General features: G+C 45.7%; 2 protein-coding genes across 4 annotated transcripts in view; both read left to right on the forward strand.

The window, feature by feature from the left end:
- The first annotated feature begins 530 nt into the window (after window positions 1-530).
- Window positions 531-24,523, forward strand: LOC133247906 (apolipoprotein L3-like). 3 transcript variants are annotated; one of them, XM_061417347.1, is made up of 5 exons: window positions 531-757; window positions 10,527-10,637; window positions 16,203-16,311; window positions 17,742-17,868; window positions 21,498-24,523. In XM_061417347.1, exons 3-5 carry the CDS (start codon window positions 16,281-16,283, stop codon window positions 22,303-22,305), a joined length of 966 nt encoding a protein of 321 aa, XP_061273331.1. In that variant the 5' UTR covers window positions 531-757; window positions 10,527-10,637; window positions 16,203-16,280; the 3' UTR covers window positions 22,306-24,523. The 3 variants fall into 3 exon arrangements, with proteins under 3 accessions (XP_061273331.1, XP_061273332.1, XP_061273333.1); XM_061417348.1 differs by having other exon boundaries at window positions 531-647; XM_061417349.1 differs by lacking the exons at window positions 531-757; window positions 10,527-10,637 and adding an exon at window positions 13,660-15,213.
- LOC133247904 (apolipoprotein L3-like) overlaps window positions 21,541-24,586 on the forward strand; it is a 28,766-nt gene continuing 25,720 nt past the window's right edge. The window contains exon 1 of the mRNA XM_061417346.1: window positions 21,541-21,621. The gene's annotated coding sequence lies outside the window, so the exon portion shown is untranslated. The remainder of the gene's footprint in view (window positions 21,622-24,586) is intronic.

Raw genomic sequence — 24,586 nt, forward strand, 5'->3', positions numbered from 1 at the left:
TGGTGGAGCAAAGGTGTTTTAATCAACATGGTGTGGCCATATATACTGTCTTACAAGGTAGTTATTCTCAGCAAAGCTAAAGATTAAAATTCCAGACTTACAAAACATAGGCGATCCATATAAAAGAGAGAGAGTTGTAAACAATCACTTTTACCATATGGTTCATAAGAAGGAAGAGGGTACTTATCAGTGTATTGAAAAACTAATGAAGGAAATGCCTGGATTCTTCAGCCCAAGGAGAGGCTTGCCTCTCTTCTTAATTCCTGAATATTCAGGAATTGATAAGGAACAGAGATTCCTGACAGATCCAAAACAGCACACAGGAAGCCTCCTGTTAAATGCTTCCTAACAAAGGAGCCCAAAACAGGATGTGCTGAGCCAGGAAGGATCTGGCGTGTCAGGGCTAGGCTTGTTTCTCAAGGGACCAGCAGGAGGGTGGGATTAGGCCAGGGTGGGACGTGGTGGGCAGGATGTTTGTTTGATGTGAGGACTCAGATGTAAGGGTGTTCACTTCCCCCTATTCTTCTCTGGGTATATCTGGGCCCAGAGAGTGTGTGTGGTTATTGCAGACACACAGAAGGCGGCTGCATCTGCAGAAGAGAGAACAACTGGATCTTGTTCACACTCAGCCAGAGGAAGTTTCCTGGGTAAGCAGGTGGCATAGGATCCCCACCCATCTCCCCATCCTCAGGATGAATGTCTGAGAAAAGGATGATTGACGCTAATTGACAGAAGAAGGAACTGGAAGCTCAGAGAGGTGAGGCCATGGCCCAAGGCAGTAGGTTAAGCAGGGGCAGAGCCTGGATGTGGAGGCAGGTGTGTCTGAGGGCTTCCTCCCGCCTTTGGGTCCCCTAAACAGAGCAGAGGGAGGGTGGCACCTGCTCAGGTGGGCTCAGCTCAAGATGTGGACTCCTGAGACATGAGCGGCAACCTCAGAAGGAAGGTGTATGTTCCAGGTACTCAGCCCTTTAGGAATTTGGAGAAAGTAGAGGAGGTAGAGGAGGATGAGGGAGTCACACCCTCTCTTCCTGTGCCACCTTGAAGCTACCCTCAGGGTGCTGTGCTGATGCTGATGCAGGGAAAAGGGTTTCTTCTGAGATGCAAGGAATAACAGTTTATTCACACACCCTGTCTCTGAAGAAGGACACGAGACCAAGCAGGGAGATGCAGGGCTTTGCCTTTCTACACTTGCTGGGTCCTCTGCTCAGGATGTGGTTTTGAGTGATGGGAGGTCCTATGTGGGGAAGACAACCCAGATGGAGTGTTTCCAAGCCAATTTGGGTCCTCTCAGCCATGCGCCTTCAAGCCAACCTACTAACACTGGGTTGTGGTAAAGGAAACTGCAAAGTTTATTGAGGGACATCAAGCAAGGAGTCCTATCAGTTCATTTCAGTTCAGCAGCTCAGTCGTGTCTGACCCTTTGTGACCCCATGGACTGCAGCATACCAGTCTTCCCCGTCCATCACCAACTCCCGGAGCTTGCTCAAACTCATGTCCATGGAGTCGGTGATGCCATCCAACCATCTCAGCCTCTGTAATCCCCTTCTCCTCCTGCCTTCAATCTTTCCCAACATCAGGGTCTTTTCAAATGAGTCAGTTCTTCTCATTAGGTGGCCAAAGTATTGGAGCTTCAGCTTTGGCATTTGTCCTTCCTGTGAATATTCAGGACTGATTTCCTTTAGGATTGACTGGTTTGATCTCCTTCCAAGGGATTCTCAAGAGTCTCTTCCAGCACCACAGTTTGAAATTATCAATTCTTTGGAGCTCAGCTTTCTTTATGGTCCAACTCTCACATCCATACATAACTACTGAAAAAACCATAGCTTTGACTAGATGGACCACTGTCACCAGAGTAATGTGTCTGCTTTTTAATATGCTGTCTACGTTTGTCATAGCTTTTCTTCCAAGGAGCAAGCTCCTTTTAATTTCATGGCTGCAGTCACCATCTACAGTGATTTTGGAGCCCGAGAAAATAAACTCTGTCACTGTTTCCATTGTTTCCCCATCTATTTGCCATGAACTGATGGCAAATTGAGTGGACTGGGTGCCACAATATTAGTTTTTTGAATGTTGAGTTTTAAGCCAGCTTTTTAACTTACCTCTTTCACTTTCATCAAGAGGCTCTCTAGTTCTTCTTCTCTTTCTGCCATAAGGGTGGTGTCATCTGCATATCTGAGGTTATTGATATTTCTCCCGGCAATCTTGATTTCAGCTTGTGCTTCATCCAGCTCGGCATTTTGCATGATGTACTCTGCATATAAGTTAAATAAGCAAGGTGACAATATACAGCCTTGACGTATTCCTTTCCCAATTTAGAATCAGTCCGCTATTCCATGTCCAGTTCGAACTATTGCTTCTTGACCTGCATACAGATTTCTTAGGAAGCAGTTAAGATGGTCTCGTATTCCCATCTCTTTAAGAATTTTCCACAGGAGTTCTGGTAGCTAGTGCTTAAAGGGCCCAAATTCCTGAATACCTTCCCAAAAAAGGTTTTCAGAAACAGGGTAAGGGAGAGCATTGTGAGTGTGTGATCAGCTCATGGATATTCTTTTGATGAGTAAGTGATGAGGTAACCAGGCTCAAAATCATCAAGCTTCTGGTTTCAACTGGTCTGGGGTCTACATCCTTGCAGTTAACATGCAGTAAACTTCTTCCATCTGGTGGTGCTTTTGGTATCTGCAACACAGCTCAAATGACATGATTCAGAATATTATCCATAGCTCTTGAGAAGGAAATAAAAGTTCTTGAATTTGTTTAATGGCTAAATAATTATTATTTTGTTTTGCTAACTCTTTTGTTTTGTTTGTTTCTACATTTTCTCACTTCTCTGAATTAATTTATTCTTTGGAACTTGGGGGAGGCCTAGGATGCTAACATTTTTTTTAGGTAAATAAGATAGGCAGAGGACATAGGGTGGAGGAGAGTTCTGTCCTGGGAAGGTGTCTTTGGGTCCTGCTTGGTCACATCCCTCTGTCCCCTGCCCCCTTTTTCAATACTCCTCAATTGTGAGGAGGAACAGGAATGAGACAAGAAAGGGAATAAAATTTTAGAAATAGAAGTTAATTATAAACCTGCCAGAGGAACTCATTTTTAGTTTCCATTCTCTTCTCACCTTTCCCCAAATTTTGAGGTAATAAAGCAATGACCGCTTTGGCTGCTTCCTGCTGAAATGCGGTGTGGTCCTGCCTCAATTTGGGGAATGGACACAGTATTGGAAATAGTCCCTAGACCCAAGCTTAGCACCAATATTTTGTTTCATAAAAACAAAATACGAAAAAAAAAAAAATACGTTTCTCTTTGATTGCTTTGTTATAGCACCTGAACAAATATTTGGAAATTAGTAGGTAAGGTAAGGATAATGATCAAAATGCACTATATGTTATTTTCTAAATTTATTCTTCTATTTTAGATGTCAACTAGGAAAGTAATTTTTCAGTATTTTCTCTTTATGCACCTTCTAGTAACCAGGTAACATCTTCAGTTCAGTTCAGTTCAGTCGCTCAGTCATGTCCAACTCTTTGCCACCCCATGAATCGCAGCACACAAGGCCTCCCTGCCCATCACCAATTCCTGGAGTTCACCCAAACTCATGAGCATCAAGTCGGTGATGCCATCCAGCCATCTCATCCTCTGTCATCCCCTTCTCCTCCTGCCCCCAATCCCTCCCAGCATCAGGGTCTTTTCCAATGAGTCAACTCTTCGCATGAGGTGGCCAAAGTATTGGAGTTTCAGCCTCAGCATCAGTCCTTCCAATGAACACCCAGGACTGGTCTCTTTTAGGATGGACTGGTTGGACCTCCTTGCAGTCCAAGGGACTCTCAAGAGTCTTCTCCAACACCACAGTTCAAAAGCATCAATCGGTGCTCAGCTTTCTTCACAGTTCAATGCTCACATCCATATACATGACCACTGGAAAAACCATATAGTCTAAATTTTGGTTTTAACTTTTTCAGGGGTATTAATCATCTATAACAGGAGCTATTGGCCACTCCACATGTCTCTTTTTCAAAAATGAAAATACAATTTAAATCAATTTTATTATCTTGTACTATTCTGGCTAAAGAATCTAGTGTCTTCTTCTTGGAGGCAGTAGCTTGATATATTTCATTTGCCATTACCATTGCTAAAGTAAGAGGAAGTTTTTATAATTACAAGATGAGATCTTGAGGCTGTCAGGTTGCAGTTGGCAGCTGCTAGCAGATATTGTTTTGAGAACAGATGGTGGTATCTTTAAATCTGTTACAGTTTAGGAACCTCAAGTTCTTAGTAATAATATGTCTAAAACCATGTCCACAGTGGCCATTAGCTCCATTTTTGATGTCTGAACCACAGTTACTCCATTTTAATTTTTAAATGTATTTTTTTTTCTTTTAATGGTTAAAGAATATAACAATGTATGTTTAATAGGTCATAAGCATGTTGTTTTGTTTAGCCTAAAGTTTAAATTAAATTCTGTATAAGCCAGAAAGTTTTTCCCATACTTAAGTATGTGAACATTTCCCCCATCATTTTGCCCTTTTAATTGCAAATTTTTCCATAGAAAGCACTGATAATCAATATATTTGTTCCTCGTTACCAGAGTGGTTGCTTCCTTCCATGAGTCCATCATATTCCTTGGTGCTAGCCCTACTTTTTATTTATATGTATGTATTTGCTTAATTATCCATGTTTAGGGAAAATTAATCAGACATAGGAAAAAAGTACAGAAGTATGCTGATGGGGAAGTACTATACTTAATATTGATGACTCTAAAGATGTGTCTATTAATTAACAAACCACAACCTTTAACTTTAGTACCAGAGATTAATTTAATCCTGAATATTGTTCAGGTCACAAAAACCTAAAATTCATTTGCATTAGTTTCTATTGTATTTAAAAATGTTTGATTTGCATGCTTTTACTTTTCTTTACCAGTTAAACAGAGCTCATTTAAAAGTTAATTTTGGTAAAAATTGCCCAAAGAAAAGAGTCTGATGCTGGGAAAGACTGAAGGCAGGAAGAGAAGGGGATGACAGAGGATGAGATGGTTGGATGTCATCACCAACTTGATGGACATGAGATTGAGCAAACTCCAGGAAATGGTGAAGGACAGGGAAGCCCAGGGTTCTGAAGTCCATGGGACTGCAAAGAGTCAGACATGACTGAGCAGCTGAACAACAACAATAGTCCAAAGAAAACATAGTATTTATAATGTACAAATAGACATGCTATATCAATACAGTAGAGACATCATAGCTTCATTTTTAAACTTATTCATAAATCTGAGTACTTTAATACACAACAACTGTTTATAAATTTTACCTAATCTTCCCTCCTTGTTGTAGTTCAGTTCAGTTCAATCGCTTGGTTGTGTCCAACTCTTTGCGACCCCATGAACGACAGCATGCCAGGCCTCCCTGTCCATCATCAATTCCCAGAGTTTACCAAACTCATGTCCATTGAGTCAGTGATGCCATCCAACCATCTCATCCACTGTTGTCCCCTTCTCCTCCTGTCCTCAATCTTCCCCAGCATCAGGGTCTTTTCAAATGAGTCAGCTCTTCACATCGGGTAGTCAAAGTACTGGAGTTTCAACTTCAGCATCAGTCCTTCCAATGAACACCCAGGACTGATCTCCTTAGGATGGACTGGTTGGATCTCCTTGCAGTCCAAGGGACTCTCAAGAGTCTTCTACAACACCACAGTTCAAAAGCATCAATTCTTTGGAGCTCAGCTTTCTTTATAGTCCAACTCTCACATCCATACATGACCACTGGAAAAACCATAGCCTTGACTAGACGGAACTTTGTTGACAAAGTAATGTCTCTGCTTTTTAATATGCTGTCTAGGTTGGTCACAACTTTCCTTCCAAGGAGTAAGTGTCTTTTAATTTCATGGCTGCGATCACCATCTGCAGTGATTTTGGAGCCAAAAAAGTAAAGTCAGCCACTGTTTCCACTGTTTCCTGATCTATTTCCATGAAGTGATGGGACCGGGTGCCATGATCTTCGTTTTCTGAATGTTGAGCTTTAAGCCAACTTTTTCAGTCTCCTCTTTCACTTTCATCAAGAGGATCTTTAGTTCTTCACTTTCTGCTATAAGGGTGGTGTCATCAGCATATCTGAGGTTATGGGTATTTCTCCTGGCAATCTTGATTCCAGCTTGTGCTTCCTCCAGCCCAGCGTTTCTCATGATGTACTCTGCATATAAGTTAAATAAGCAGGGTAACAATATACAGCCTTGAGGTACTCTTTTTCCTATTTGGAACCAGTGTGTTATTTCATGTCCAGTTCTAACTGTTGCTTCCTTACCTGCATATAGGTTTCTCAAGAGGTAGATCAGGTGGTTTGGTATTCCCATCTCTTTCAGAATTTTCCACAGTTTATTGTGATTCACACAGTCAAAGGCTTTGGCATAGTCAATAAAGCAGAAATAGATATTTTTCTGGAACTCTCTTGCTTTTTCCATGATCCAGCAGATGTTGGCATTTTGATCTCTGGTTCCTCTGCCTTTTCTAAAACCAGCTTGAACATTTGGAAGTTCACGGTTCACGTACTGTTGAAGCCTGGCTTGGAGAATTTTGAGCATTACTTAAGTAGTATGTGAGATGAGTGCAATTGTGTGGTAATTTGAGCATTCTTTGGCATTGCCTTTCTTTGGGATTGGAATGAAAACTGACCTTTTCTAGTCCAGTAGCCACTGCTGAGTTTTCCAAATTTGCTGACATATTGAGTGCAGCACTTTCACAGCATCATCTTTTAGGATTTGAAATAGTTCAACTGGAATTCCATCACCTCTACTAGCTTTGTTTGTAGTGATGCTTCCTAAGGCCCACTTGAGTTCGCATTCTAGGATGTCTGGCTCTAGGTGAGTGATCACACCATCATGATTACCTGGATTGTGAAGATTTTTTCTGTACAGTCTTTTGTGTATTCTTGCCACCTCTTCTTAATATCTTCTGCTTCTGCTAGGTCCATACCATTTCTGTCCTTTACTGAGCCCATCTTTGCATGAAATGTTCCCTTGGTATCTCTAATTTTCATGAAGAGATCTCTAGTTTTTCCCATTCTATTGTTTTCCTCTATTTCTTTGCACTGATCGCTGAGGAAGGCTTTCTTTTTTTAAATTTTATTTATTTTAATTGGAGGCTGATTACTTTACAATATTGTATTGAGGAAGGCTTTCTTATCTCTCCTTGCTATTCTTTGGAACTCTGCATTCAAATGGGTATATCTTTCCTTTTCTCCTTTGCTTTTCACTTCTCTTCTTTTCACAGCTATTTGTAAGGCCTCCTCAGACAGCCATTTTGCTTTTTTGCATTTCTTTTTCTTGGGGATGGTCTTGATCCCTGTCTCCTGTACAATGTCACAAACCTCTGTCCGTAGTTCATCAGGCACTCTATCAGATCTACACCCTTAAATCTATTTTTCTCTTCCACTGTATAATCATAAGGGATTTGATTTAGGTCATACCTGAATGGTCTAGTGGTTTTTCCTACTTTCTCCAATTTCAGTCTGATTTTGGCAATAAGGAGTTCATGATCTGAGCCACAGTCAGCTCCTGGTCTTGTTTTTGCTGACCGTATAGAGCGACTCCATCTTTGGCTACAAAGAATATAATCAATCTGATTTCGGTGTTGACCATCTGGTGATGTCCATGTGTAGAGTCTTCTCTTGTGTTTTTGGAAGAAGGTGTTTGCCATAACCAGTGTGTTCTCTTGCCAAAACTCTGTTAGCCTTTGCCCTGTTTCATTCTGTACTCCAAGGCCAAATTTTCCTGTTACCCCAGGTGTTTCTTGACTTCCTAGCTTTGCATTCCAGTCCCCTACAATGAAAAGGACATCTTTTTTAGTATTAGTTCTAAAAGGTCTTGGAACACAAAGTGATGTTGGTGTCAGGATTTTCTGACTTATCCCAAAGGAAGTCCAGCTTGGTTCTTATCTCTAAGGAAAAGAACTTTGATCCCATCTCTTCACAACAAGTTTTTTTAAAGTTAGCATTAATTGAGCACCTACTCTGTGTCAGCGATCATGTGAAGCACTTTGCATGCATGATCTCAGTTTTCTCCACAATAAAATTGAACAGATGAAGAAACTAAGGCCAAAAGTAGTTCAGTAACTTGTCCAAGGTCACATAACCTGCCCCTTCCTTATGGGTTTCAACTCTTCTCAACCTGAGGCCGTTCACTGCCAACAAATGACATGGAGGAAACATTCCTGATGGGATCTTGAGAAGGAACAACCTTAGGATCCTGCCTGGAGGAGGTGTGTCTGCCAGGAGAAAGCTAGCCTGGGGGGATCTTCCCAAGAGGATCTGGATAAAATTCCTGGCACACTTGTGTGGTTTACCTGGACAGTTTGGCCTCAGCCACAAAACTCTCCCAGGCATTGTCTTCAGTGAGCAGGAACTGCAGTTCTTCCCTGTTTACTGTCTCTGGGAAATACTCAATGATGACGTCAGTAAAGTTTTGCTCTCTACACATAAAAAAAAGAAAAAAGATTAGAAGAAAGTATGGTGGAACCTAAATGATATTGAGTTTAAAGTGGCTCGTCAGTAAAGCATCTGCCTGCAATGCAGGAGACACATGAGATGCAGGTTCCATCCCCAGGTCAGGAGTATTCCTTGGAGGAGGAACTGGCAGCCCACTGCAGTATTCTTGACTGGAGAATCCCATGGAGAGAGGAGCCTGGCAGGCTATGGTCCATGAGGTTGCAAAGTTTGGACACGACTGAGTGACTGAGCAAACAAGAACTCACATAAAGTGGCTCAAGTTCACCTTCCTGAGCAAAAGTCATCTGGGGTACTGTTAATGGATTCACCTGGGCTTACAGGTAGTCTTCTGGGTACAGCTTCTGGGTGTCTGCAGGGGTGCTTGAGATCAGTAGGAGCAGTATCTGCCTGAGGCAGTCACACCTGGTAAGCAGGTGTTTATATATGGGAGCACTGGGCAAATGCCCTAACACAGCATGGGGGAAGGCCGATGCTAGAGAAAGAGGTTTCCACCTGAAACTAACACATTCCAGGCAGAGGGGACAGCAGCACACTGGGCAGGACCTACTGTGTGGCAGGCACTGGCCCAGGACATGACACACATGATGTTTCACCCCCATGAACACGTAGGGAAACGTTATTTCCATTTTACAGGTGAAGTCAGTTAAGGAGCTCCAGGTCACACAGGTGGGATGCGGCAAAGGCCAGACTGGGGTTTAGCTCAGGGTCCACTGACCCTCGCAGAGCAGCTGTGTGGACAGCAGGGAAAGAGCTGGAGGAAGCAGCCTCTGTGGTGATGCCCCAGGGCCTGCGAGCAGGAGGCTGAGACCAAGGGAGAGGTCAGGAGAAGCTCCGGGATGCTGGGAGGCCACCTTCCCTGCCCCTCCTGGCCTTGGGGACTCCCCCTGCTGTGCCCCCTCCCTGTCCTGCCCGCACTTCTGAGTCAGTTGCTAATGACAGTGGGAGAGGAAGTGAGCACCTTAACTGATGCTCTCTTGAGAGAACCAACCCTATTTCCTTTTAGGTTCCCCAGAAAAGAGTCATCATGGGCAGAGGAAAGAGGGTAGGCCCTCTCTTGTAGACTTTCCTGAGTTACTAAGACTCTGGACTTCCTATAAAGTCCTCCAAAACAGACCTATTGTCAAGTGGAAATAAGTTGAGGTAGAAAAGAGGAGTGTGCTCTCAGCCCTTCCTGTGAACTCTGCATCCATCCAAATGGCCTTGATCACCCAGCCTGGGCCACTGGGACCAAAGTCACTGGTGTCATTGTTGCCTTCACGGACAAGACTACAGGGACCTAGACATCACCAACTCAATGGACATGAGTTTGAACAAGCTCCAGGAGTTGGTGATGGACAGGGAAGCCTGGCGTGCTGCAATCCATGGGACTGCAAAGAGTGGGACACACGACTGAGTGACTGAACTGAACTCAACTGAGACTATAAAGGTTGTAGGTAACATGCTCAGAATGGCTAAGTGGTGGTCTTAGGGCCCTCTCCCAGGTACCATGGGAGCAGAGCAGGGGACTTCCTGGGGATTTCTCGGACCAAGTGTTGCCAGAATTGGGCTTTGAAAGATTAGCATAACTTTGCCACGTGGTAGGAGCAGGTGTTTCTGGAAGAAGGATCTGAGGTAGGAAGTGCCTGGAACCTGAATGAGTGTGCCCCTTAACAGCAGGAGTATGACCAGTATGCAGTGAGCAGCTGGTATCTTCTGGGACTGTGCCAAGTGCTGGCAGTGCGAAGGTGAATAAGGCAGGCAGGCTGGCGAGTGAGGGTGGATGGAGAGGGTGGAGGGGCTGGAAGAAGGCCATGGAGTAGACGGAGCACTATTGGCAAAGGACCTCACAGTCTGTTAGTGGTGGGTCATCCTTCACAGAGCCCAAGGCACAATGTACTTGGTCATGAAGGACTGAACAGGATAGGACTGGGCTTGTGTATCTAAGGGAGTCAACAGGGAGGATGGGATTAGCTCAGGGTGGGGCCTGGTGGGCAGGGTGTTTGTTTAATCTGAGCAACCCAGATGTAAGGACATTCACTTTCCCTTTTGCTTCTCCAGGTATATCTGGGCCCAGAGGGTATATGTGGTTTATTGCACAGCTGGTGGCAGCATCTGCAGAGCTGAGAACAACTGGATCTTGTTCACATTCGGCCAGTGGAAGACTCCTGGGTAAGCATGGGGAAGGACTCCTCCCATCTCCCCATCCTCAGGACAACTGCCTGAGAAAAGGATGATTGTCACTAGTTGACAGAAGGAAACAGAACCTCAGAGAGATGAGGTCATGGCCAGAGGGGCAGGTTAAGCAGGAGCAGAGCCTGGATGTGGGGGCAGGTGTGTCTGAGGGCTTCCTCCCACCCCCAACACCTCTAAACGGTGCAGAGGGAGGTTGACACTTGCTCAGGTGGGCTCAGCTCAGGATGGACTTCTGAGACGTGAGTGGTGACCCCAGAAGGAAGGTGGGTGTTGGGGGTGCTCAGCCCTTGGGAAATTTAGAAAAAGCAGATGGGTAGAGGACAGGAGAATCAAAGCTTCTTCTCTTATGGCCTGGCCACATTGAGGCTGCCCCCAGGGTAGGGAAAGGGTTCCTTTTGAGGTACAAGGACTCCAGGTTCATCACCACCCTGTCTCTGAGTGTCTGCTCAGTGCCAGGTCCTAGAGGGAAACTGAGGCCTGAGAGGGGAAGGACAGGAGACCAAGTGGGTAAATGCAGGGCATTGCCTTCCTGTGCTCTCTGGGCCCTCAGCTCAGGGCTGCCCATGATGGTTGATCATGTGTGGGGAAGATGGTCCAGATGGAGGAAGTGAGAAGGGCTTACTACACAAGGTCTACATTCAGTTCAGTTCAGTTCAGTCACTCAGTCGTGTCTGACTCTTTGTGACCCCATGAATCGCAGCACACCAGGCCTTCCTGTCCATCTCCAACTCCCAGAGTTCACTCAGACTCACGTCCATCGAGTCAGTGATGCCATCCGGCCATCTCATCCTCTGTCGTCCCCTTCTCCTCCTGCCCCCAATCCCTCCCAGCATCAGAGTCTTTTCCAATGAGTCAACTCTTTGCATGAGGTGGCCAAAGTACTGGAGTTTCAGCCTTATCATCATTCCTTCCAAGAAATCCCAGGGCTGATCTCCTTCAGAATGGACTGGTTGGATCTCCTTGCAGTCCAAGGACTCTCAAGAGTCTTCTCCAACATCACAGTTCAAAAGCATCAAATCCTTGGTGCTCAGCTTTCTTCACAGTCCAACTCTCACATCCATACATGACTACTGGGAAAACCATAGCCTTGACGAGACGGAACTTTGCTGGCAAAATAATGTCTCCGCTTTTGAATGTGCTATCTAGGTTGGTCATAACTTTCCTTCCAAGGAGTAAGCGTCTTTTACTTTCATGGCTGCAGTCACCATCTGCAGTGATTTTGGAGCCCCCAAAAATAGTCTGACACTGTTTCCACTGTTTCTACATAATGTCTACATTATGATCCTGGTTTTGTAATATTAAGATAAAAGTCAAACTGTAGACACGTTAGTGTAACAGGAGGGGTGTAGGCTTAGATCTATGTGTTTAGACAGGCAGAGAGAAACTTAGGAACTTTGGGGTTATTAAAATCATATTCCCGGGACTTCCTTGGTGGTCCAGTGGTTAAGACTACCTGATTCCACTGAAGGGGTTGTGGGTTCAGTCCCTGGTTGGGGAATTAAGATCCCACATAGTGGGCAGTGCAGCTAAAAAAAAGAAAAATAAAAAAATAAAAACAGAATGTACATTTTGATCAGTTTAAACAAAATAAAAGAAAATCACATTCCCTACTTATATAACAGTGTCTGAAGGCCTGGACTTGGCCTCTACCCTGCCCGTGGAGAGCTGTGTGACCCTGGACGAGCCACCTCCCCAGGGAGTGTTTGTTCAGTTCTCTTACCCATTTTAAAAAGCTGGTTTCAGTCTGCTCATATGGGTTTGTAGCTCCTCTGTGTGTTGGGGACATTCACCTTTATCCTCTCTAAGTATTGCAGACATTGTCTCCAGATCTCTTGCATTTTGATTTGGTTTATGGTGTCCTTAGCAATTTCTAATTTTTAAGAGGTCCAGTGGTTTCTGGGATTTGTGTCTTGGTGAGACAGTTTTCCTCAAGTTAGCAGTATTTTTGCATAATGTTTTGGTTTCTTCCAGTACGTTTGTAGGTTTTTTTTCATTCTGGTTTACCTTTAGGTCCCTTTAGGTTTCACTAATTGATTAGAGCTTTTTGTTTCTTCTTCTTCCTCCTTTTCTTCTGCCTTCTACCTTCTCCCTCTTTCCTTTTTTGTCCTCCTCCTCTCCTGCTCTCTGAGACTCCCTACCTTCCTTCCTGCATGTCTGCTGCTTTATCTCCTTAAAGCAGGATTTACTTAACAGGTACCTACTGCAATCAAAAAGGAATACACTGCTTTTTTCTGCCTTTAAAGGAGCCTCCGTGCAGTAAGGCATTATTCAGATTTTAGCAGGAGCCCATATCTTTCCACAATTCTCTCTTCCTCTTTCTCCTGCTGTAAAAATATCATGGCTGGAGTAAGGAAACATGAGGAAGTACAGGTGTTTCCTGCCACCTGAAAGTACAGTACAGCTTTCCTACAAAAGCTTTCCTAAACCAAGATGGCCTAGTGTGAAGAAGATATAGGCCTCACTTCACAGTTTGCTGGCAGAGGGTGATCTTTTGGAAAGCAAGGGACGTCCATAAATGGAAACACTCAGAAATCTAACGGCTCTGTCAGAAAGAGCTATCAAGACAGATAAGGAAAACAAATGGAATTACCCAACTGCAGGTAAAAGAGGTGTGGTGCTGTGTCTTCAAGAAGTTGGTGGTTTCATGTCCCACTAATGGGTCCCACATCTTGTATTTTAGCCATGCTGTGTCTGGGTGGGGGGAGGGAGCCCTGGAGGCCCTGGAGCAGGAGGAGCAGCAGAGAAGAGACAGGGCGCCTGCCCAGTGCTGGGAGCTGCAGAAACTCCACACAAACAGACCCGCAACCAGGAAAGTGCAAGGTTCCAGGGGGGCCCGGAGAGGAACCGGGGGAGACAGCAGGGGGAGGAGGCTTTGGAGTGGGAACTCTAATTACAGTTAACATTTCACCTGGTGAGGCAGGTGGAGAAAGGCCTTGCAGGGGGAGGGGCAGCCTGAGAGAAGGCCTGGAGGCTGGGGGGGTGGGGATCAGAAACCAGGGAGCTGGGAGTCCTCCAGGTCCCTCGACCAGGCCCCGTGGAGTCAGGAGGGTGAGGAAGACAGGAGTAGGAGCTTCAGGCGGGCCTGGCGATGGGCTAAGGACTCTGCACTTGATCCTGCCCTAACCCCTCCTTCCCTGCCCAAGGTGGATAACTTGCAGCCACATGGAGCGAGATGTTTGGTGAGAACCTCTGCCCACATGGAGGGGAAGCCTCTGCATCTGGCCATATAGTTAGGTGGGGAGTCTTTTCAGGGTTCTCCTTACTCCCACTGATAGGCTTTTTGGGCAGTGACCTACCAGAGGCTAACAGAGGAGGATGCCCTGGATTCTAATCCAGCAGCAGAAGCACTGTCCAGCATCCACACCCAGCTGAGGCCCCAGACAAGGGTCAGGACCAGGACAAGAATGGCAGGGAAGGATGGAAGGATGAGGTGGACGGTCCAAATGCATTTTCAAGTGTTTGGCATCATCCAGGATCAGCCCTTTCTGCCCAAGCTCTCCTCCTCTCTCTGCCTTGGCTCTTGGTCCTTGTGTTTCCCAATTTCAATTGGCTGCCCTGGCTCCTGGGGTCCTACAGCTTTGAGGCAGAGAAGGAGGCAGGGGACCAGCCAGCTCTACTCTCCCACGTGCCTGGAGATGGGCCTGTCTGTATAAATTCTCTCCCATCCACACAGTCAGTGCCCACAGCCTCCGCCACCAGGCATACTCCCTAGTAATCAAGCTGATGGTTACTATTCTTGATGGGAACCCTGGGCATTGCAGAGGGAAGGTGATAGAAAGATTCTAGGATCAGGACTTAGGTTAGGGGGTTTGGGGGAAACTCTAAGGAAGTTGGGCCACTCTAGACTGGGTGCAGTAGAGAATGGCAGGGGCGGTTTTACCAGTGATTGTCTCAGTAACTATCTACTGAGAGGGGAGACCAGAGCAAGGATAAAGGTGCAATTGGTAAATAAAAAGCAGTCATGATTTTCAGCCAAGGCAAGGAGTGTGAAGACTCTGGGTTCCTGTCACCACCACCCCTGCTTTTTAATTATTATTATTGTTAGCAGCAAAGTGAGAAGAAGCCAGGTATGGGATCTTGAGCCCAGAAAGTGGGTGGGATCCAGTTCTCCATGAAGAAGGTTTCTGACCTTGGGCAAATCACAGAACATCTATGCTTCAGCTTCCTTAGCTGTAAATGGGGATACAGTGGTACACACCTCCTGGTTATCAGAACAATATGGATTATAATTTATAAAGTCTTAGAGTAACTACCAGTGCACAGCAAAATCAGAAATACAAGCCACTCTCACGAGTAGCTGTTACTGTAACTATAAGGACCTTTACTATCACTTCAGTCAGGTCTCAGCAAGAATACTTAAATAAGTATTCTTTTGCCTTCTTAAAATACTGCCTTAGTATAATTAACACGCTTATTTTCTCATCTCCCAACACAAGATAGTCACAACCGGAACCAAAAGAAGTTCTCTCTATATAAAGATCTGCTATTTAAAAAAATAACAGAGAACTGGCAAGACAAAGGATGGACACCATCGCATACGATATGTGTGAATGTAAATCTGTACAGTTTCTTTGCATAACAAAGTAGCTTAAGTGTGAAAAAATGTTAGGTGTTGATACCCTTGGATCCAGTCATTCTACTTCTAGAAATAGTTTAATGAAAGAATCTTAAATGGAGGCAAAGTTTTATGCAAGAAGAGTGTTCTTTGCACTACTATTTACATAAAGAATTTAAAACAGCCTGAAGTCCAACAATCAGGAGTGGACAGCAAAGATGACACCATTCGGGTCCTCAGCTGACCAGGGCAGGGCTGCAGGAATTGGAGTGGGGCTGGTGGGACGCCAGAAAAAAGGTTTGTGGGATAAAGGCTATTGCAGAAGCGAGGAAGATGTGGGCTGTGGGAGCTATAGCACCGGGAACTATCAAGGCAGAGACTCGAGCACAGAGTGCATAACATCATTTTGCAATAAAAAGAGTCATTTTCCGATTAACATGCATCCACAAATAGACATTTTGTACATTAAAGCAAGTAGAGCATAGTCATCACAAACCTGGAATTTGGATCAGAAAGACTTGGGTTCAAGGCCGGGCTCCAGCAGAAATGGGAAAACTTGGACTGACCTAAGTTTACGTGAGTTTCAGAGGCCTGCACGTCATAGACAGTGGATCAATATCACCTATAATCAATTAGTAACACAAGCATTCCCAACCTCATGTAATTTCCAGGGGATTCCCTTCCTACCTGATCTTCTGTGTCTGGTTTTATTGCTCCTATAACTTTGCAGATGGCTCTCCCCTGTCTGATTATCCTCTCTCGTACCCCAACAGGAGAGCAGAACTCTGGGGAGGACGGCGGGAGGATGAGTAACTTTCTTTAACAAGTGATCTGCAGAGCCCAGGGGACAGAGAGCCATGCTGGGTTAAGGCCCAGGTGGCACTGGTGGCTGTCCAGGGAAAACCACCCAGGACCTCACCCCTTGCTGCCCACTCAGCCACTGCTCATGTGTGATCAAGCCCACAATCTGTTTTCTCTTCCCCAAGGGTGAAAGGACACCTCCTTCCAGCCTGACACGGACAGGTGAACTGAAGGGAGATCTCTGAGACCCTGCTGCTGCCACCATGAGCTCAGAAGTTCCCAAGGACCACTCAGGTAGTCAGCCACCTCGTCTCTGACAGATTCCTACTTATGACCCAGAATTGAGGGTGGTGGCTCCAGGCCAAATTAACCTGCCCAGTAATCAAGAACCAAGAAAGGAGTGGATAAGCATCCCCCAGAGAGGCAATGGGGAGTCCCCTGACACTTGGTGGTCTGTCCCCACAGCCTCTTTCCTGGTCCTCTCCTCAGGGAGCCACAGACAAGATGCTAACTTCCTCCCCTTGCCTCCTGACCCCCAGCTAATGACTCAGAAGTGAGGCCAGGACAGCCCATGGAGGGGGGCAGGCACAGCAGAGCAAGTCCCCAAGGCCAGGTGGGACAGAGAGAGGAGGTCCCCTGGAGTTTCTCCTGCCCTCTCCCTTGGTCCAAGCCTCCTTCTGCTCCCAGACCCTGGGGTGTCAACACAGAGGCTGTTTCCTCCACCTCTTGCCCTGCTGCCCACCCAGCTGCCCTATGAGGGTCAGCGAACTCTAAACTGAACCCCAATCTGGCCTTGCTGCCTCCCACACCTGCCTCTCAGATCTGGAGCACCTTACCTGACCTAACCTGTAAAATGAGAAGAATATTTCCCTATGTTGTGATGAAGACCAAATATAATGTGTGTCCGTGGCCTGGGCCAGGGCCTACCACATAGTAGGTCCTGCCTAGTGTGGTGCTGTCCCCTCTACTTGGAATGTGTTAGTTCTGAGTAGAAACCTCTCCCCTTCTCCAGAATCCCCTCTCTCCTGTGCTGTGCTAGGGCACCTGCCCAGTGCTCCCATATATAAACACCTGATTACCAGGTGACTGCCTCAGGCCGTACTAGTTCTATTGTTCTCAAATGCCCAAGCAGACACCCAGGTGCTCAATTATTTCCTCCATCCACACCACCCTAATCAGTCAACACACAGATCTAGTGCTGTGGGTTCCCTCCATGTGAGCCCTGAGTGATGCTCACATTTCTCCCTTAGTGGTGCATGAGAAAAAGAAAACCTAAAGCACTTAATACTTCAGAGAAGAGAGAGAGGAAGAGATCTGACATCTCTTCATTTAATAAGGACACTGATATTACTGAATTGAGGCCCCACACTTAAGGCCTTATTTCATCTAATTACTGCCTTAAAGCCCCCTATCTTCTAATACAGTCATTGCAGAGTGGGTGGGTCTGGGCATTAACTTATGAATTGGGGCTGGTGCATACAGTCCACCTGAGATCCCAGATAAATCCATCAACAGCATGCTAACTTCCTCCCCTTGCCTCCTGACCCCCAGCTAATGACTCAGAAGTGAGGCCAGGACAGCCCATGGAGGGGGGCAGGCACAGCAGAGCAAGTCCCCAAGGCCAGGCGGGAAAGGTGAAAGGTGAACTTTTACCACTTATACTTGATACCATTTACACCACACCATAGTTTACTCGAATCTTCAATTTTTATTTTTCTTTCTAGAGAGCCAAAGCTTTTTTGATGATGTCCTTGAGTATTTCCAGGGGAGTGTGAGATGGGAACAACTGCAATTCCTGCTCACTGAAGACAAACCCTGGGAGAATTTTGTGACTGAGGCCGATTTGTCCAGGTAACCATTCAGGTACACCAGGAATGTCCCCAACATGCCCCCAGGAAGATTCTCCTAGGCTAGTTTCCTCCAGGAAGATCCTATGGTTGGGGCCGAGGATGTTCCTCCTCAAGATCCTATGTGGAATGTTTCCTTCGTGCTATTTGTTGGCATTAAATGACGTTGGGTTGAGAAGAGACGAAACCTGCAAGGAAGGGCAGGTTATATGACCTTGGACAAGTTACTGAACTACTCTCTGCTTCATCACCTGTTCAGTTTTACTGTGAGGACACTGAGATCATGCACACAAGTGCTTTTCATGATTGCTGACACAGAGTAGGTGCTCAGTAAATGTTAATTTTAAAATAAGGTTGTTGGGAAGAATCAGGGACCTTCTTCCTGAGGATGAGAAAAAAGAAGGAATTCCTTTGGGTCAAGTTGGAAAATCTTGACCCAAACATCATTTTGTGTTCCTGGGATTCTGACTAGAGTTCTTTCATTCCCCATCTTAGGAATTATACCTACCAACACTGCAGGTTCCTGCTGTCCAATAAGGCAGAGAGGCTGGAGGGGAACTGGTTGGACCTGGTGGGATCCTGAATCTAGCCCTGCCCAACTCTGGGCCTGTGGGTTTCAGACCCTGAGTCTCAAATTTGTTATGTATTATGTGTCCAATGGGAATAGCAATTCAATCTGATGGATTGTAGTGATGGCCTCAGAGTAAACTGCAGAGTCAGTGGTGGGGAACAAAAGGCAATCATCTTGTCCAAAGAACCAGGGACGCCTGGACCAGGGTCAGACCTAAGGGTCAGGGTGGAGCAGAGGGTCCAGGTTGAAGGACTAGTAGGCAGACTTGGGCAGCAGGCCAGGACTAGAGTGAGGAGAGTGGGCCCTAAGGACACAGAACTGAAGGGGCTGTGACCCAAGCAGAGGTCCTGGGAGTAGGAGAGGGAACATTTCTTCCCTTCCTGACGGGATCCCCTCGAGCTGGGCTAGAGGGCCCTGGGTGACCCTGCCCTCCATACCCTGCCTGGGACCTGGATTCTCACTCCATCTGGGACCCTCTTCTAGTCTACATGGAGCTGCCCTGTCACTGGGAAGGCCGTGTGGCTCAGGGAGCCCTCCAGGGTCATAGTAAGTGGCTGTGATTGTGTGTCATTTGAGTGATTCTGAGGAGCCTCACGCATCCCCACCAAAGAGGAAAACACTTCCTCCACCAGCTGTGCAAGTGCTGCTTCAGGCTCAGCCATTCAGATGGGTGTTTCCTCAAGTCTCTTGATTCTTTAGAGGTTCCATAAAGTTGCACATGGCCTTGGAGTGCAGGCTCATGATGCTGTCACAAATTAACATGTAACCCCTGAGAGGTCAGGGGTGCTCGGCCCTGGGTCAGGAGTCAGTGATGTGGGCTGGAAGGCCCAGAAGGAACAGGGTTCACAGCTTCCCAGTCAATATGGGCAGTGGACAGACCCAGTGTCTTTCTGCTGAGAAGGCCAAGGGTATCAGGCTTGGGTGAGAGCAGATGCCAGGCAAAATGATCGTTAAGGGTCCTTCTAGCTGAGTTTTGATTGAAAAGAAATAAAATTCTAGGCGCAAAGTTAGCCAATCTCAAAAGTATGAGGGCTCAGTCCTGGGACTGTTCTTACTTTTCCCATCAAGGGCAAATTTGGGGATTCCCACAACCACCCTCAGATTCTAGAACTCCATAGAAGGATGCACAGACTCACTTAAAGCTTCAGGATCCCAGTTATGATTTATTACAGGAAAGGATGCAGTTTCCCATCAGCCACAGGGCAGATCTGGGCAGGTTTCACACACGAAGTTTCCATTGTCCCCAGGATGCATTACTGTCCTGGATCCAGTATGGCAGGACACATGGAGCACTGCCCACTAGAGATGCTCACCCTATTTAACAACAAATTACCCTGACCCATCATCTCCAGCCTGTCCCAGAGCTCAGACTATTGCTCTAGAGCCCAGCTCCTCCAGAGGTCAGAACAGATACCACGTGACCCAGAGGCCCACCACATGTCAACTCATCAGACTCTCCAGTTGCCAAAGTCCCAGGCAGACGAGGACATTCTTATCAGCCAGAATATTCTTGAGGCCTAGTTACCACATCCTAGCAGCCAAGAGCAAAGAACAAGAGGACTCCTCACTATACACTAAGGTCCCTGAATGAAGAGTTTTCTGCTCTAATCCCAATCAATTCTCTCTGTTTATCTGTGAAGTTCCCATTTTACACACATTCTGGAAGTGATGGTATTGGTCTGCCTTTGAGGTGTCTTTATCAAATATCTGTCTTAAGTTCAAGGTATCCTAAGATGACCTTTGCTTATGTATTCCATGATTGAATAAGTACATGGAGCACTAACAATATCCAAATGAGGGTTTGCTGCTGCTACTGCTAAGTCACTTCAGTCGTGTCTGACTCTTTGTGACCCCATAGATGGCAGCCCACCAGGCTCTGCCGTCCATGGGATTTTCCAGGCAAGAACACTGGAGTGGATTGCCATTTCCTTCTCCAATGCATAAAAGTGAAAAGTGAAAGTGAAGTCTCTCAGTCATGTCCAACCCCCAGCGACCCCATGGACCACAGCCTTCCAGGCTCCTCCATCCATGGGATTTTCCAGGCAAGAGTACCGGAGTGGGGTGCCATTGCCTTCTCCTGAAATCAGTAATAGACTTATGTAAAAATGCTAACTCTGGTTCTGCGTAATTACTTGAAAAAAAATAGAAAAAAAGCAAAGTTGAAATCCCAAAATATCTTCATGACATTCTGACATTATTAATGAGAAATGACAAAGAGCATGGTGATGTTTGTCATTGCTGTGAAATAAAATGATACTGCCAGAGCTTTTAATCTCTTTCGGAACACTGCCCTTTATATTTCAGAGTAACTAGAAAGGAAACTTTGAGAAGATTTGCTGTGATTTTTGCTTGTTTGGTCGATTGGAGAACAGAGGTACCAAGCCTTTTTATGACTTCTGAATTGGCCTATAGACATCGTGGTCCACCAGATCTGTCAGTAGCTAAAAGTTCCACGGCCAGATTCCATTTTCCCCTTGAGAAAGTCAAACAGTGGATTCCCAAACTGCTTTAAACAGTCTCTGGGGTGTAAGACTCATACATCGGTCATTATTCATCCAAAAGCCTCAAAGATTATCGTTTGTGTTATATTATCTTGAGTTTATGAATTGAGAAATGAAAGGGACTTACCAAAAAACACATTATGAATTAAAGTCACAGACTTAAACAAGCTCTCTGGGTCTCATCCAATGGTCAAATCAATTGTAATGGATCCTCATCTTTTAAAGTTTGTTTTCGATTTTGAAAAAAAAGACGTTTGAACTTTTATGTTTTGAAAATAAAGGTATATGATAAAAAATTCGAACAGAAGCAAAGCTGAAAGTAAAAACTCCAATCTAGTCTGCATATCTTTAAAAAATAATTTATTTTTTGCGTATATAATCATATGCATATTGGAGAAGGGCATGGCAACACATTCAAGGGAGGTTGGAAAAAATTTTACATTAGTAAAATTCTTGTGATTGATAATAAAATCTCTGTGGTTTATGCAGGATAGAGCTTGTTGAGCCTGTTTCATAGACAAGCAAACTGTCTTTCTAAGGCTTTAATGTTCATTGTTACAGGGAACAGGCAGATGTACTCCGTGAATATCTGACCAAGGTGCAAACAGTCTTGGCTGGGGAGGACGAAGACAGGCTCCAAAAATACCAGCAGAAAAAGGAGAGGTTTTTGAAGGAGTTTCCTCAGGTAAAAGAGGAGCTGAAGGAGAGCATAAGAAAGCTCCATGAGCTCGCAGACAATGTTGACAAGGTGCACAGGGACTGCACCATCTCCAATGTGGTAGCTTCCTCCACCGGCATTGCGTCTGGCGCCCTGAGCATCCTTGGGCTGGTTCTGGCACCCTTTACAGGAGGCCTCAGTCTAGGACTCTCAGCTGCTGGAATAGGGCTGGGAGCAGCATCTGCTGTAACAGGTATTTCCACCATGGTGGTGGAAAATGTAAACCTGTCATCAGCAGAAACCCAGGCCGGTCACATTAACACAGCTGAAATAAAATGCTATGTAAATGATCTCTACCAAGTTAAAGATTTTGGGAGGCATATTCGTGCCATCAGGGTGGCCAGAGGCAACCCTGAATTACTACCCACTGCTCAGCACTGCATAACCACTGGGCAAGTCCTTGTCCAAAGTGCCCAGCAGGTGAGTACACATTTCAGAGGCACAGCTCTGGCAGCGACTAGAGGAGCCCGCATCGGGGGTGGAGTTCTATCAGCTTTATCCATGGGGCTGGACGTGTACTCCCTGGTGAAAGATGCACAGGAATTGCAGGAGGGGGCAAAGACAGCATCGGCTGAGAACATGAGGCAAAAAGCCCAGGAGCTGGAGAAGGAGTTGGAGAAGCTCACCTGGATCTATGAGAGTCTGCAATAGGGCCAACTGGGCCACCCCTAGAGCAGTGCAGGGACCAGGGACGTGTGCAGGGTCAAGGGGAGAAAGCACTTACTGTGGACTGAAGAAGACACTGAGGGCAGAATAAGGGAGAGACAGGGAGACTAGCAATGAGAGGCCAGGAATAGGGGAGCTTTGAAAATGGGAGAAAGCCAAAGAGTTAGGGTTGTAGAGATCCAGCACAAGTAGCAGGGGCTCCTCTATCGCCCTCCCCAGGGTCTGATATTCCAGCAAGAAGGGTTTCCCCTGGTGATGGTCTCTAGCCCTACTTCTCCAGCATCAACTCACCTTTGAACTTAGCAGGGAGTGACTTGTTTGTTTCCATGTTTTATTAAAGTATAGTTGATTTACAATATTGTATTAGCTTCAGGTATATAGCAAAGTGATTCCATTATACGTGTATCTATGTACATATTTATCCTTTTGAAATTTTTTATAAGTTATTCAGCTCAGTTCAGTTAGTCGTTCAGTCATGTCCAACTCTTTGCAACCCCGTGGACTGCAGCACGCCAGGCCTCCCGGTCCATCACCAACTCCCGGAGTTTACCGAAACTCATGTCCATTGAGCCGGTGATGCCATCCAACCAGTTCATCCTTTGTCGTCCCATTCTCCTTCCATCTTCAATCTTTCCCACCATCAGGGACTTTTCAAATGAGTCAGCTCTTCACATCAGGTGGCCAAAGTATTGGAGTTTCAGCTTCAGCATCAGTCCTTCCAATGAATATTCAGGACTGATTTCCTTTAGGATGGACTGGTTGGATCTCCTTGCTGTCCAAGGGACTCTCAAGAGTCGTCACCAATACCACAGTTCAGAAGCATCACTTCTTCAGCGCTCAGCCTTCTTTATGGTCCAACTCTCACATCCATAAATAACTAATGGAAAAATCATAGCTTTGACTATAGCAGAATTTGTCAGCAAATGATGTCTCTGCTTTTGAATATGCTATCTAGGTTGGTCATAATTTTTCTTCCAAGAGGCAAATGTCTTTAAATTTCATGGCTGCGGTCACCAACCACAGTGATTTTGGAGCCCAAGAAAATGAAGTCTGGCACTACTTCCATTTTATCCCCATCAAGGAGGGCTGCAGGATGCCAAATTCTCTCCCCACTCATGGAAGACGGACAGATGTGGACACAGCAGAGTGGGTCCCAGAGTCTCTGTGAAGGAAGAGTTCAGGCAGCTTTCCCCCTGCGGTGGGGCTGTTCCAGAAGGAGTTGACACTTGATGCCAGTTGCAGAGGGTACCCGTTGGCCCCGCCAGACTCAGCTCCCTGTGGCCCCTAGGGACTTGGGCCTTGAGCTCACTTCTTTGGACAAGAGGTAATTGATGTTTATGACTCATCTTGAGCTAACAGGGAGCATTTACAGAAGGAAAGTACATTTTTAGACTACTGGAAGGTTGAAGGATTTCTCTTCCTCTAAGGAAATGGCATCCTCCAGAAAACAGACTGACCTGCCAGTTTCCCCACAGGGGGCAAGTCTGAACCTTAGTTTTCCCAGGTGCCATTAGGAGAGTAAATGCTTCCATCGCAGGCCTGTGGTAGCTTGCACAATGTTGAGTGTGAAAGTGTTTTACAGACTGTAAAGCGTTCAAGTGCTGCTATGTTTTCCCACAAAGGTTCAGCTTTTTAACAATTTGTTTCAATTTTTGAAAATTGTCAAATTTACCATTTTACCCACTTCTAAGTGTACAGTTCAGTGGTATTAAGGACACTCACGTCAGTGTACAACCAGCATCACCGTCCATCCACAGAATGTTTTACATCAAAAATAAAACTCCGTCACAATTATATGCTAATACCTCATTCTCCCTCCTCCGCACCCCTGGCAAGCGCCAGTGTACCCCTGATCTTTATGAATTTGCCTCCTCTCAGCACCTCATGTGAGTGGAGTCATACAGTATTTGTCCTTTGTGATGGGATTTTTTTTCTTTCTTTTTTACCTCCTGTGGTAAAATACACACAACCTAAAATTGACCACTTAACCGTTTTTAAGTGTACAGGTGAGTGGTATCGAACACATTCATCTATTGTGCAGCCATGACCACCATGCGTCTCCACATTCTTACTTCCTGAAACCTGAGACTCCGATGGACCGCAACTCCCCTCCCCCTCCCACAGCCCCTGACGACCACCACCCTGCTTTCTGTCTTTATCGATTTGCCTACTCTGCAATCTAATAAAAACAGAAAATCAGTAAGTTTTTTGTAACTGTTTTATTTCACTGAACACATTGTCTTCAAGGCGCATCCAGGCTGTAGCA

Source organism: Bos javanicus, chromosome 5, assembly GCF_032452875.1.
Source record: "Bos javanicus breed banteng chromosome 5, ARS-OSU_banteng_1.0, whole genome shotgun sequence".
Lineage (NCBI taxonomy): Eukaryota > Metazoa > Chordata > Mammalia > Artiodactyla > Bovidae > Bos > Bos javanicus.